Source organism: Corvus cornix, chromosome Z, assembly GCF_000738735.6.
Source record: "Corvus cornix cornix isolate S_Up_H32 chromosome Z, ASM73873v5, whole genome shotgun sequence".
NCBI lineage: Eukaryota > Metazoa > Chordata > Aves > Passeriformes > Corvidae > Corvus > Corvus cornix.
In genome coordinates this window covers 62,908,185-62,923,657 of record NC_046357.1, presented here as the reverse complement: position 1 = coordinate 62,923,657, position 15,473 = coordinate 62,908,185, and the positions used below count along the sequence as shown (strand labels likewise).

Genomic DNA, 15,473 nt, shown 5'->3' with positions numbered 1-15,473 from the left:
AGACTGCTGATATTTACTAACATTGCAGTATTTTAAAAATAATGTCCTATCAAAGTTGTGCATATTCAACAGATTTTTAATTTAACGGTTTTCTGTTGATATTATGTCCAGTTATGAAGGGTGGTAAGATTATGCAGTGTAAGTAGTTAGTTTACTGTTTTAAATAGGAAAATACTAGCAAGAAATTTGCTGTTTGTAATCTTTGGTATACTTGAATGTGACACAGTGTGGCTTGATTTAATAGAACTTCTGATTCTCTACAGTAAAAGCAAATCACCTAATTATGCTTTGTTGCTTGCAGAATATGGAAGTTCCAGCAGTTAGCAGACAACATGCTACCCTCCTGTTTAATACTGCCTTAGAGCAGGGGAAGTGGGATCTCTGTCGTCATATGATTAGATTTCTTAAAGCCATTGGCTCTGGAGAAACAGAAACACCCCCAGCTACACCAACAGCTCAGGTTTGTGATGAGAAAAGTAAATACTGTGCATCAAGCCTTGTATGATTAATCTTCATGTTACATAGCATGTTTGGTCCTTTGAATGTATGTTTTTGTTTTCTTGGTTTTAGGAACCTAGTTCAAGTGGTGGTTTTGAGTTCTTCAGGCATCGCAGCATTAGTTTATCCCAATCAGCAGAAAATCTCCATAGCAAATTTAATTTGACAAAAACGCTGAGTATGCCCTCTGGCCCATCTGGGAAAAGGTAATGTCTTCTTCCCCACTTTGTTAGGTACTACAGTACTAACTTACCAATTTCAGTTACAGAAATAAATTATATGATAGATTTGTCGTAATCTCCTTCTGTATGTTTTGCATTTGTCATTTCACAACTTTCGTATTGTTTGCGTCTCATAACATTCAAGGAGAATATGTTCTCACACATGTAAATATATGTATGTGTATTTGTATGTATACACAGGCACGCTTACAGAGATATTGCTGACCAAAAGACTCTGAAACCACTGGATGTGGTACACATTACATGTGTAGTAATTTAAGTAGCTCATGAGACCACATGCCTCATATTTAAAGGATCTGTTTTGCTGAAAAATACATTTTGAACAGCTCGCAGCATCACAGTGTACAATGTGCTGTGCTCCTATGCACATCTTGATCTAGCAGCATGTTTCCAAGCTACAAATAGAGCGTTTTATGCCTTGGTATGAGCCCCTCTAAAGCTGCTGTGTGCAAACTTGATATTGATAGGTATTACAGTCCAGAAGTAGTATTGAACTAAAATTCATTGTTATCTTTGCTTTGGCTTGTTTCCCCATACATATTTTTGAAACAATCCTAGTATAAATTCAAATACTCTGAATCAGTAATTTTTAATAGAGAGTATCTTAAAGGTTTGGATAGGAAGAGTTCTAGACCAATACTTGACTAGTTCTCTAAACTTTGCAGTGTCATCTACATTTTCTCTCTCTTACTTTACTTTTTTTCTGCATTGCTGATAATTTAATGCTCTGTAAATACTGCTGCTGTTGTAACTTAAATCCATTATTTCACCTACCTGTTGAGGCAGTGGGATCTTTTAGAGAATATAAACAGCAAGGAATGATGGAAACTGCTTTTGCTGTTACATAGAAAGCCCCCCTTCTACTATTCTGGTCACTCAAAGTTCTGCAGTTGTGGCCAACAGCCTTTGCAACTGTGCTTTATCAGTGTTCATGTGGCTGTTCTGTGCTGTGTGTGCAGGTGGAGTAAAGACAGCGACTGTGCTGAGAACATGTACATTGACATGATGCTCTGGCGGCATGCTCGGCGTCTGCTGGAGGAGATCAAGCTGAAAGACCTTGGCTGCTTTGCTGCACAGTTAGGCTTTGAGCTGATCGGCTGGTTGTGCAAGGAGCGAGCCAGAGCTGCCCGCGTGGAGGATTTTGTGTGTGCTTTGAAAAAGCTACACAAGGATTTCCTCTGGCCATTTCCAGTTATACCAGCTTCGTCCATTAATTCACCTTTCAAGAATGGAAAGTATAAGACAGGTACAGTAACATCTGAGTTTGATATGCGCTAGATTTCCCTCCTGCAATGCTACATCTGTGAATCTCAGTCTGTTCTGCTTCTGTTCAGCCAAGATAAGAACAGGCTGAGGCATGCCACCTGCACAGCTTTCTCACACAGGGTGTATTTTTTGAAGAGATTCTGTTTAGCATAGAGAGTATCTCTTGTGTGATTATTATTTCTGTTGAAATCTCTTGCTTTCTTAGGTGCATTGAATTGGGTATCAGGTGTGCAGATGTTGAACTGAACGTGGAAATTGCTGCAGTGGAAATTCTGCTGCAGAAAATTACTAAAATCAATATTACTATATAGTTTCTAGATGAGGTATTGATTCACTTTTTTAAAATTAAAAAGCAGTGTTCCTAATATTTGAAATTTACTTTATGTTAGAGGGTGAGAACTTTGAAGACTTTGCTGTAAACCTCCTTTATGTTACTTACAGCAAAGTTGACACTCGCTACCTTATCTCCATATGGCAAGGTAGACGTTGGCTGCCAAGTCTCCCTCTTCTTAGTTGCAGCATCATTATTTACTTCTGTTGATTCTGACCACTTTATCACATGATACTTCTTTTATGCCAGGGGTCACATAAAAAGCTGATCATAAATTCCCAAAATACCTAAACTTGCTGCATTCCCTTGTATTTCATTGGTCCCCTGAATATTGACTTAGATGCAAGTTTTAGCCTCCTGAAATGCCTGAAGAAAACTGTCTTAATTTCCTTTTGGATACTTACATGATACTTACACTTCTGTGATGTGTTTTGATTTTTTTTTTTTAGCTATGGGGGAGCAACTGCTAAAATCTCAGTCTGCAGACACCTTTGTAAACATGGAAGTGGACACAGGGGTTTCAAACACACCTCGCAGTCGCAGCTGGCTTGGTACTATCAGCTCTTCGCAGAGAGAAATTGACACTGTTTCATCCCATGGACCACACTTGCAAGATGCATTCCTTTCTCCTTTGCTAAGCAAAGGTTAGTCACTCTTCCTTCTATCTGCTCATTGGAAGAATGTGAAGTGTGTGCTTATATTTTGATACTTGCATGTTAGTGCTGTATTGTTGCTTCTCAACTGCTGATAAGGAAAATTCAGGGAAAAAAAAGGGGTTAATGAAAAGTGAACTGAAATTTTTACAACAGAAAGATAATGCCCATGTTGTATACCTCTATGTACCTGAAGTAGAATATGAAATATATATTTGGTCTGTTGTGATAACTTGAAGTTAGTATTTTTTCAGTCTGGCTAGGAAGTGTCCTACATTTTAGGGGTTTTTTTTCTTTGTCTTGCATGGATCAGCCTCTTGCAGGGGTTGGAACAGCTCTAATTGCATGAACTTTGTGCTTTTGGGTTTCTTAAGAATGATACTAGATACATTACTTATTGAGGAAGTTGAGGAAATTAGAGACCCATATAGTTGTATTTTTTCCTATGGCTTTATTTAAATTGCTTTTTAAAAGCTGTAATGTATGATCAGCTTATTAAAATAGAAAAAGAAGTTTTACTTTTTATATATTTTTTATGAACACAGAAGGAGATGGAAAAGTTTGTCAGGCCATTCAAGTCTTTTTTAAATTTAATTTTATTTAAAAATATTTTATACTTCCTCTTGTCCTTGAGCATAGAGCAGCATTTTCAACATTATCTAAATCATGTGATTTCCGCTCTATTAGGGCAAAGATCTCTTAAAGAGCTACAATCTCTTTAAGACTGTAGAGCCTTCTGTGAGATTCAGAGCATTTGGAGATACTCTCTGTCAGCTTGGACACTGTCATTTTATTTTCACTCCTGTTTCTCTTGTTTTTTAAATCTGGAGACTGCAAGAAAATTAGTATCTCTTTTCATTGCACTGATTTTACTGTTGTCTGCCACTACTGCTCTTTCTATAAACAAGTATATCAGGGGTTTTTTCTGAGCTGGATGAAGACCTTTGAGTTCAATGGACTTTGGTACACATTTTGAAGCCGTTTATTTCTAAAGAAACTAAATTAATAGTCTTTAAAACATTGCAAGCTGAATTCTAATAATGATTTCACAAATTACTAATCCAGCACTGGTATTCATGGGCAAGAAGATAATCATATAACCTTTTGACTTCCTAAACATTTTCCAAGAAAAGATGCATATGCTTTAATATGGAAATTGTTCTCAGGGTAACTGCCTTCATGGCTCACCACTGTAATGGTTTTAGCTTTGATGTTACTGTTCCTTTGAAAATTTTGTTACTGCATGTGCTCTTCATGTTTTTACTAGAAATACTTCTTCCTTGTAATTTGGGCAGGTAAATATTTACATTACAAAGCATTCAAAATCTTCATGGTTTTGTATGGAGAAAAGAATTTGATATTGGAACTTCATTTTAACAAAGGTTAAGAAAGCAGAATTTTAGTCAGACAGTAACCTTCCCTAGACTTAATTCTAGGACTGTAGTATGCAAGATACTGTATTGGTGTTTTTATGATGATTGCCAACACATATCTAGGATCCTGTACTGATACTAATTCTCCTGAATTATTTTTACTAGATAGAAAAAGTATTGCATTCCTGTAACAATAGTTCTACCATACAGTGTGACAAGAAGAATGGTGAAGCAGGATGGACAGTACGCCTGAAGTAACTGTGATACACCGTAAAGCATTACTGTTTGTCAATTTTTATAGGAAGTAGTTCAGAAATTCTGAATCTTACTAAAGTAAGTAGTTTCTCTTTTCCCTTATGTTTCTGAGTGTTTTTGATAGGTGATGAATGCAGCATTGGTTCAGCAACAGACCTGACTGAAACAAGTTCTATGGTGGATGGAGACTGGACCATGGTGGATGAAAACTTCTCCAGTCTCAGTTTAACTCAGTCAGAGCTTGAGCAGCTCTCCCTAGAACTGGCCAGTAAAGGGCCACACAAGTCACAGGTGCAGCTGCGGTAAGTAATGACATGTGTGCCTTTGAGACTGTTTCTTTCTCCTAATGCTGCATGCCAGCAATTCTCAATCCACACAATCACAGTGCAACTTTTGTCTTTGGAGAAGAAAAATAAATGGACTTTTTTCCCTATAGGTACTTGCTACATATCTTCATGGAAGCAGGTTGTCTGGATTGGTGTGTTGTCATAGGCCTTATTCTCAGAGAATCTTCAGTTATCAACCAGGTTTTCAGTATCATGCAGTCCTCTGATATTGATGGAGAAATCTGTCAGAATATCAAGACTGGCCTAGATGCTGTTGAGAAGTGGGCTTCTACAGATTGGTAAGTATTCCTTTCTACCTTCATATTCACTCCAACTGTAGATAGTTTGTTACCTAAAAAGCAACTTCGAGTTACCTTAGCCTTAGCTGAAACCTCACTTCAGAGAGTTGTAATCAAACTGGGAAAAAAAGAGCAAAACAGAAACCAAACCAAACCCAAAGCAACCAGCTTTCCAACTTTTATTGTTTGATTAGGATTGCCTTCTTCTCTTTATTTAAAAACATTTCTGCTTTTCAGGCACATGACAGAAGTACTAATTTTAATTCGCTCATGGTGTTGTATCCTATTCTCTTCCTAGCCCTGGGTACAAGCCATTTCTAAATATCATCAAACCACAGATCCAGAAACTAAATGAAATAGTAGAAGAGCAAGTACAACCAGAAGCGTTTCAGCCAGTGAATCCTTCTAAGGTTCCTGAACAAGCGAACCCAAGAGCTGAGGAAAGCAGGACTTCATCTAGCCATGGCACTAATCCTCAGAGTGATGCTGGCAGCAGCAGTGCAAGCAGACATGAAGAAGACAAGGCTAAGACAGAGGATGAGGATTCATTCCAAGAAGGCAGTTATGACTGTGTTGTGTCTTAAGTGGAAGGTGAACAACTTCCCAAGCATCAGGTGTGAAAGGAAGCAAACCAGCTCTTAGATCTGCTTCCGTGCTTTGGATTTGAACTCTTTTTAAATTTTGTTTTGGTTTTTTAATATTTCAATCTTTGGAATTTTTAGTGGGGATAACTAAACATCAGTTTCATCTAATAATTTCAAAAGTAGGCATGATTCTTTTTTGATGAAATTGTCAGACTGCAGCTTTACATTTTGATACTTTAAATAGTGTTGGAGAGACTGTGAATAAACATGGAGACAGATTCAGCCAATATTCATCAGTACCTTTACATCACCAACACGTTCCGAAGAAACTACTTACATCTTGCTTGAGTTTAAAAGGCGAAGAGGGGATTAAATATAAAAACTGTTTTCTTTGCAGCTTGCCTGCCTAATAAATGTCTGATCAATGCAGTTCAGATTGGTTTGATACCAATATTTTGTAGTAAAGGACTGTAAAATATATTGTATGTTTTTGTGAATAATCTTGTACAAATACTCAAGATTGTACCATATTTGGAGGTACCTATATGTATTTGCATGTCTCTAGATGACTAGTAAAGTTAAAGCAGAGTTGCACTTCTTTCTGGATGAGGCATACTTTACTGACCTAACATTGACACAAGGTGGCTTACCTGTTTTTTACTGCCACTTAACAGATCTTGTAGTTGGGTTAAGGGACTGCTGAAGGTTATTTATTTCATTGTAAATTCTTTTCTGATAAATGGATTTTTAAAATGTAAATAATCATCATATACTCTTGCTATGGAAAACTAGTTTAACAGCTCATACTTAAACATTTTTCAAACATTTTATAATATGCATACTTCTGACTAAAACATATTTAACTTTCATACAATGTTATGGAAAGCTGGCTGCAGAAGTCTGTTGCTTTGAGGTACTTATTTTTTCTAGCTGCTGTCCCTATGTAATAACTACCTGTAACAGTATTAATTTAGATATTAGCTTGTTTGTACTGTGCAATCTGAACAAAAATGCAACATTACTCATTTTATACACAATAAATTAGTTTATTTTTTATAACATCACTTGATTACTGACCTGGACCAAACTAGTCATAGTAGGATAGTTACAGCATCTGTTGCTTTTCTAGTGTAGTTACTAAAGGAACATCCATTTAAACTCTGGAAATTAAGACTATTCACAATTAAGTTTTAAATAAATTGTGGTTTCATCATCTTTATTTGTTTGTAGATAAGATCTAGTGCTTTAAAATGTACAAATATTAAACTGTTGCTTTAGAATGGCTTTACTAGCCAACACAACCAGTACAAGTGCAATAATTGCGAGTATTACTTGGAAAGCTGGAGCTATTAATGAATGCAACTTGAACTTCATTTTAAGAGTTGAAACTGATACTGAAGTTAGAGGAAAGAAACCTGGTCTGAGTCCCAGCATTAAGCTTATTCTGCATTGTAGCTACTGGTTACAGATAATGTCTATCATACCTACAAGCCTGTTGTGACCTGACGTCAAAATTCATTCTTGTTTTAAGGGGATAATACTTAAAGCTTTTTTTATGATAAAGAAACCTGCTTAATCTATGTTAAAAGAAATAAAAACTGTGCTTCAAGTTAATATTTTTCTGTGGTTCTGTGGTAATGATGTAAGCCAAGCCCATCCTGGTCAGCTGCCTGCTGTTCAGGTTTTGGATCTGTGCAAGTAAAACCATACATTAACTGATATATTAACATTCTTAGTATTCATATCTTACTACTGTGCTACTGTTGTTTAGCAGGTAAATCTTTTTAGTTGTGAAATTTTAGAAGTTTGTACTTCTTTAGTAGTAATTATCTCTATGCAAATCTTACGTGCTAATTTTGTATTTTGATTTCACTGCTGTTATACTTGTAATTAAAAGACAAATGTATTCAACTTTACTTGAAGTTACTCCTGTGAAAAAGAACTATTTCTGACTTCAAGCCATCCAGGTAGGCCATCTTAGAGAGACAAAGTTCTCAAAGAAACCACCTGATGAGGATTGTTTTTTATACTCACATGGCTTGTTTTTTACAGGATGAAGAATCAAACCTTCACCTTATTAGTGAATCTTTGAAGTTACATCCAGCTGCTGCTTTGAAAAGAGGTGTGCTGGGTTTAGGTGGCAAGGTTGTGGTAACAAGGAGGGCTGTGTCAGACAGAGCCAGTTCCAACAGACTCAGGGAAGCCTGTCAGGCAAGCTGGTACCTCGTCTCTGTAAAGTGTATAAATAAAGGCTCCTGTGGGAGATGAGTGAGGAACAGTCCTGCAGCAATACCGAGGAGCAGGAGGAGGCAGTCCAGGCACTGGAACTGGGATTCCCTGCAGCCTGTGACTCTGTACACATAAACACACACATTAAAGGATACACTGACAGTCTTGCTATTAACATCTTACTGGTGTGGTACTGCTCAACAGCTCAGTCCTTTTAGATGATAGGGAAGGAGCCTCTCCACCTGCAACCCAGTGTGGAGCACACTGGAGCAGATTCCCACAGTGGCAGCCTTGGAGTGCCCACACTAAGCTGGTGGATGGAGGAGCCCTGAAGGAAGCTTGTAGCCTGAAGAGCCCATGCAAGAGCAGGTTTCTAGCAGGAACTGTGGCCCACAGGGGATCCATGCTGGAACAGTCTCTTTCTGAACGACCATCCCAGCAAGAGGAGGATCCCCTTTGAAGCAGTTTATGAGAGACTGTATCCCATGGAGGGGACTCCGTTCTGGAGTAGGGCAATAGTGAGGAGAGGAAGGAAGCAGAGAAGAAATGTTACAGACTGACCATGACCTGACCCTTAACTGACCATCCCCAGTCCTTCTACACCACTGTGGGAGAGAAGGTAGAAGAGTGAATCTGGGAAGGAAGGGGAGGTTGGGGTAAAGTGTTTTAATTGTTATCATATTTCTATTTTAATTGATAACAAATTAATTTTCCCAATGCCAGTTTGTTTCACCTGTTGTGGGTACCAGTGAGTGATGTTCCTGTCTTAACCCATTAATTTTCTCATCCTATTTTCTTCTGGTCTGCTGTGGGGAGGGTGTCAGAGAGCAGTTTGCTAGGTACCCACCAGCCAACCAGGGTTAACCCACCACAAAAGGTTTAGTCATCTACAAATCTCCACTATTAAACTGAAGATAGAAAAAATGGGCCACTTAACCAGTTGAGAATCTGCATCTTTTTATGGAATTCCAACATGTTGACACTGTTCTCACTTTGTATATCCAGCTCACTAAAACTGGCTGATGTCAGACTTCCTCCCTCACAACAATTTGTGTATCATCAAGTTTCCTTATCTGTTTCTCATCCTGTGCAAAACTAATTGTCTCAGAAAAACAGCAACAATACTTTATATTCCTTGCTACCAATTCAACAGATCCTTTCACATTGGGTATACTTGCAAAACTGCTTGAAGCAAGTCGCATTTCTGAAGATAACTTTTCACAATCACTTTTGTCAAGCCAAGTAAGCTAGTTTTTCCTCACCGTGTTTTAGGCCAAAGAAACCAGAGGGTTTTAGAGCTGAAGTGTCTGTAAGCTACAGGTTAGAGAGACACTGCTAAGTAAGCAGAAATACCTGAATTCATAATCTAACCAGAACCTGTACAAAGACGTCCTTTTCATAATAAACTCGGGAGAAGCTGTGACATTATAAAAGATGACTGGTAACTTGCTGAGGGTGGTAAGCTGGCTTCAACTGAAGGAAGGAGGGAAAAACAACTTACTGTCTCAGCTTATTTCCTTTCCTAGAGCTGAAGACTGTTGAAGTACTCTAGTAGGCAGTGACAGGAATAGCAGCATAGAGTGAGTGGCCTAAGTCTTCCTAGTGTTTAGGCACAGAAAAGAGAGATACAAACTTGTTGAGTGTTCTATTTATCACCTGGCCCCTGAAATAGGAAACTCCTTGGGCATGCTTACTGAGAGAGCATTGAGAGACGACTTCACAAGTCCACAGCTGGAGCCTAAAGTTACTACACAGCAGACACATGGCACCCAACTAGTCTTTCCTAAATTTATTCAAATTACTGTCTTCTATCCAAAAAATTCCAAGCCCCCCAAAACACGCCAACAAACACAGAAGAATGAATCCCAAATAATACAAAACAAAAACCTCTAAACAAACCAAAACCACCCAAATAGAGCAAACCGCCACCCCTCCCCTGAAAAAAACATCCCCAAATAAATTGTGCATGGGCACCTTTCTAAGATGGTTGCTCAAATTCACCTGTATAGTTACTGGCTTTAAAGCTTCTATTTGTTCTATTCTCAGAACAGGTTGAAATAACTGTTCCTTTTTAGATAAATTTCTGCTTGTTTTTAAGACTGATTCTTTCAGATTTCTGAAACATTTGCTAAGGACCACATGCTTGACATCCTGCTTGAAATACAGACAGCAGTGTCTAGATCTCCCTAATCTGGTTTGTACTTCCTGCTCAAGACTCTCCTTTAATGCTTAGCCTGTTCTCAAGCTGCACCCAGCAGCTTTGACAGAACCATACAGTGCTGCAGCCCAACAGACCCTCTTCTGCAGTGAACTTCCAGGGAACCCTGGCTAATTTCTAGGATCAGTTTATCTTCTAAGACTGGAAGGGATTTTCATGAAGGTTGAGAATGCGTATTTTGTCTTCAAAATGGAAGGCACAGCTACGTAAGTTGACACTAACCACAGAATGCAGGTTTACTGAACTCACATGTCTTCCTCCCATTCTCTACCAAGACCACATACCAAGTTCTAAGATGGGTCATCCTGCAGGCCTCTTCCAGATAATTATCAGAAGTCAGATTAGGTTTAGCCCTCAAGGGAGAGGAGTATGGAACAGCTTTGCCATGCAGACAAAATGTTCTTCAGCTATGTCGCACCTGCTACAACTAGCTCTGTATAGACTTGTTAGATCTTGTCTATTTGATTAGTGTTTTTCCAGGAGGACTGCAATCCAACTAAGATTGACAGACATTTAAAGACAGGTCTTACTAGCACAGAACAGCCCCACTCAGCTCAACAGTCTGATGTCAGTTTGTGTATGATAGCTGAAATTTTCCTGTTCATTGCACCTATTCCAACACTTTCTTCAAATGCATACTTCTACTTGACAGGTGATCTTGAAGGTATGGTGACACACTATAATAATGCACTACATTGTATAACCACAACAAGTAGAGGCCTCCTTTGCTTAAACTGATGAAGTGCTTAGTACTCAGAGAGCTTCAGAAGTATGTATTTTAATAGAGAACAGTAGATTCTCAAAGCCATCAAAACCAGGGAAGAAGAGAAGAAGAAAGCAATTTAGAAACTGCTGTGGATGTAAATTGTTTCTGATGAGCACAGGGTGATTCTAATCAACTGTTTACTGCCTCCACTAAGAGTAAGTAATTTTTCTATTCTATGACCTTGTATCCTTAAAGTTACCAGCTGCTTGCATTTTATACACTTCAAAGAGTAAGACACACAATGCTTTTTTATGAGAAAGAACAACCCATAGTAGCAAAAGACTAATCTGCTTGTACTTGAATGGGGAAGCAGATGGACATAAACAGCAAATTTTTCTATCCTGTTTTTCTCTCTGTGATCAACAATAAATCTGGTCTCAACCATCAATTTTGCAAAGATTACTTAGCTTAGCTATCAGTGACTCCTCTGTATCACATCTTATTTCAAAAACCACCTTCCTTTCCAGGAAACCAGCCAGGACTCCCATTTAAACTTTTCTGAACTCAGATGATTTTTGTGTTCTTCGGCCAAGCTTATCTTCCACACAGCTCTAACACGAGCTGTCTAACCCAGCACCTCTTAGCAGTATTTCTACTCCATGCTCAAATAAAACATTACTGCAATGAATGAAAACAACTCAAATATACCTTTAATCATGCTAAAAATCAGGTTTCACCAATCAAGTTTTGCTTTTATTTACAAAGACAGAAATTTGCAACACACCAGACATACCTCATAATTAAATTATTTAACAAGGATTAAATCCTGAGACTGAAGTTATTGCTTCACTTAAAGTTTCAGAAATTGCCAACACACATTTTTATATTTTTGGCTCCCAGTATGAATTCTTCACACAGCACTTTCAAAGCATTAAATCAGAGGCAAAACACAAAAATCAAAACTGAGGAAGATGGCAAGTATCAGTGCAGCTTTAGTTAACTAGCTGTGCATCAGCTAGAGTACAGTACAACACATTCGTTGAGATTCAAGACACAGGACTTTTAGTTCATAACTCTGATTTTCAAATCACTAATAGCACTTTAACATAGGGAGTGTAGTTTCAAATCAGATACCATCAAATGAGTGATGATTAAATGCACATTATGTATAAACCCATGGGTTTTAAGATACTTATGGCCAGTTCATTATGATTACAGTAATTAAACCTCTTACCCTAGTCCATGAGTGAGCTGACACTCTGTGAATGTCCCTTGCAACCAATGAAACTGATTCTTTCCACTATTACACACAATTACAGAACAATCCGAAGGAAAAATACCTGACTGGAGAGCTGTTATCCATCACAGCTCACACAAATTAACGGCCACATTTTCTTACATGTGCTCTGCAAACTTACCAGCACTAGCATATTTCTACTCTAAATGATGATGCCTGCACAAAATCTGCTCTGCATGACATTAGGGAATACTTGTGAGATGGAAAAAAACCACTAAAATTTGTAGCATGGTATTGATACAGCAAAATGTTTTATACATAATTTGGAAAAAAGCATGAAGTTCCTTCAGATACACTGAGTTCTTTGAATTTCAGAAATTACCCTTAACTACTAACCACTGCACTAAAAAAACCCAAAAACCTGGTAAGTACAAAAAAAGAGGTCAGTAGCTTCGGATTTCAAAGCTTGTCAATTAAAATTGGAAGATACTCTAAAACACTCACAGTCATTTATAAAATCCATCCTGTGAAAATAAAAGAGCAATCCAGACATATTAGACATCTTTTTAAGATTACTCTTTTAGGTACTTTTCCTTATGGAAAGCAAACCTTATTTTAAGAAACAGTAAAATGTATTAGCAAGTGCAATACCGTTACACTACCAAAAATCTCTCCAGAGGAGATACCAAAATTAGCCAATTCTAATAAATTGGAAGGTAACTTAAAATTTAGAATCGATTAATTGTAAGACATCCACATAAAGGAGTGGGAACTTAGCACTCTTACATAGGAGAGAGCAAGTCACGTGTGCTGATAGTGAAGATCCCAACAGGAACAAAACCACAAGATGGTAGAGTTAGGTTGAACTTAGCCACTCATGCCGTAACACCGAAGAGACGGGAAAAGGGGTAGAACTAAGTTTTTTAACAGAAACATACAATTTGGATAAACAATTACAACATTCCATCATAATATTGATTTCTCTGCGTTGCGCATTTGCCAAGGACTCAATGCAACCTGTACGAGCATCACAGTTTTCAGTGACTTCATCCAGTGACAAAAGTAACACTCAGGACTTCGCCACCTCTGCCCTGCTCCCACAGGAACAAGCTGCTTTTAGCTGCAGATCTGACTTGAATAGGACGGATAGGATTGGTAGGTGATACTCCACGTACCTGTGAAGTACGGTTGTATTTTACACAGCAACAAAATAAATTCCATGAAGCCCTTCCATTACAACTGCCACCATTTATTACGCTAATATTACCTTGTCAAGTGCAGTTTTCATTTTAAGAAACCCACGAGCCAAACTGCCACTTCAGTGGAAGAGCCAAGGTGAACTGCATTCATGTTGACAGAAAAGTATCATTATATCCCCAAGATAGCAGTAGTCTTTAAATAGTCAAACTGCCAAAGAAACACAATGTGCTGAAGTCTCTGGCATCTTGTTACGAAGTGCTTGCCACAAGAGCATCCTGCATCAGAGATAACCCTATTAGCCCTGCAGCATTGCTGTCAGAAGACAAAAAGGTCATAAGTACAGGACCAGCCAGAAGAAAACGTCCAGTTTGGAAACCTCTCCAGTAAGGTATAGAGTTGAGGTGACTTTTGATCTTCCCCAAAAAAGTAATGTGCTGCTATGGCGAGGGAGACTATTCCATCAGAATGCTTTTCTGGGGCCTGAAAGTGAGAAAAGGACAACACAGTCTTTATGATTGTTCATGACTTTTCAATATGAGAACAATTCAGATGCACTTTCCTACAGACAGTATCTCTGCAACAAACTTCATTCCGCAGTTCTTTGTCCTCTGTGTTAAAATACTTCCTATCTTCAACGTATCAGTCTGACTACATGACAAGTACAATCTGAAACTAACTGGTAAACAGGTATTTAGATCACAGTGTCTCTGATGTGTTACACAGCTTCCATGTGCCCCAACTTTAATGTTTGTATGTCTGTTTTGCTGACAAATCAAGATATGGACTCCAACACAGTATTTACACTGATCCTTTTACTGCAAATCCTGAGGATACAGCCCTTTCTGGCTAGCTTTGACTCTATCAGTCTTGCAAGGCTTGTCACCCTTGAGACTCCAGTCTGCCTTATCAAGTACCCTTTGAGGATTATTTGTGTTTAGACTGCCTGGTGCAGGAAAGAATAAGGGATTTCCTGAACTTTCAAAGGTACTTGTAATATTCACTCGAAGGATAAGACACTGTTAAACCTGTAGTAAAAACATACAGATCTGCAAAAAGTTATTCCTTTGGAAGTTAGAAGGGTAGGGAGGCAGATCATAAATCCCACTGAAACTGCAAGGCTGGAAGCCTTGAGTCCCACTGAAAATAAAGTAAAAGAGAATTTTGAGAACAAAGCTTTGACAACTCTCTTCAGCTTCAAGACCAGTAAATTTTCCACCAAGGACTCTGTAATTTCCCAAAACCAAGGAAACAAGGGAAGGGAAAAGGTAACTACTCATAATAATAAAAATCAACTCTGAAATAACAGTAGTAAAGATAAAACTTCAAGAACTGTGAGGTTAAGATAGGAGAAATCCAAACTTATGACCAAAGACCATGGAGACAAGAAAAATATTTTTGCCTTGGCTGTTTGTCAAGTTGGCAGACTACTCATGGAAAATACATGGGAGCTGATCTATAAAGCCAACATACTAAAAGAAGGATACCAGAATTAAGATCTATCAAATAAAGCAAAGCTTTATTTACTATAACATTCTTCACATAGGAAATGGCAGCCATGGTGGGAAGAGGGTGGACCAAGGCATCTCCAGGTTTCCAGCAGCACTCACCGTCAGTTCTACCCAGAAGAGCCAGGGAGCCGCATGCAGCCCACGGGAGTAGAACACGAAGTAGTCTCCCCCCAGGCTGGCAACCGGCATTCCATCCCCGAGAGACCAGCGGGACAGCGCCGACCCTGTGCGCGGCCGCACGTACAGGGACATGTGGCTCGGGCCTGCAGGGACAGAGATGTGTGTCCACATGATCAACAGGAGAGGCGGGATAACCATGTGCTTTCCCACAGAACAGCATGTCATCCTTGTATTACTATCCATGTCTTCCAAAGCATGATAAAAATGTCTTCTCTACAGCAGATACTTCAATTTTTGCTAAGCACCGGGATAAGTGAGATGATGATGTAACAGAGGAATACAGGACATTTCACAATATTAATATAATATAGTCCGATATATACTAACATATAAAATGCTACAAGATGCACTCTTAGAAAGAACCTGCT

At 38.5% G+C, this 15,473-nt stretch overlaps 2 protein-coding genes across 7 annotated transcripts in view; one reads left to right on the top strand and one right to left on the bottom strand.

Moving 5' to 3' along the window:
- RIC1 (RIC1 homolog, RAB6A GEF complex partner 1) overlaps positions 1–7,743 on the top strand; it is a 47,342-nt gene extending 39,599 nt beyond the window's left edge. For 3 of the 5 annotated variants that reach the window (XM_019281893.2, XM_010392873.3, XM_010392871.3), the window contains exons 20-26: positions 302–460; positions 571–704; positions 1,700–1,986; positions 2,787–2,981; positions 4,743–4,920; positions 5,055–5,243; positions 5,542–7,743. In XM_019281893.2, the coding sequence (XP_019137438.1) occupies positions 302–460; positions 571–704; positions 1,700–1,986; positions 2,787–2,981; positions 4,743–4,920; positions 5,055–5,243; positions 5,542–5,827 (1,428 nt within the window). In that variant the 3' untranslated portion in view covers positions 5,828–7,743. Of the gene's footprint in view, positions 1–301; positions 461–570; positions 705–1,699; positions 1,987–2,786; positions 2,982–4,528; positions 4,921–5,054; positions 5,244–5,541 lie in introns of those variants that run through there. The other 2 variants (XM_010392874.3, XM_019281894.2) reach the window with 2 other exon arrangements.
- Positions 7,744–11,668: 3,925 nt separating this feature from the next.
- ERMP1 (endoplasmic reticulum metallopeptidase 1) overlaps positions 11,669–15,473 on the bottom strand; it is a 33,955-nt gene continuing 30,150 nt past the window's right edge. Inside the window, exons 14-15 of one of the 2 annotated variants that reach the window (XM_039567425.1) lie at positions 15,025–15,188; positions 11,669–13,897 (exon numbers count right to left, since the gene is read on the bottom strand). In XM_039567425.1, coding sequence (XP_039423359.1) covers positions 13,733–13,897; positions 15,025–15,188 — 329 coding nt within the window. In that variant the 3' untranslated portion in view covers positions 11,669–13,732. The remainder of the gene's footprint in view (positions 13,898–15,024; positions 15,189–15,473) is intronic. The other variant, XM_010392879.4, reaches the window with a different exon arrangement.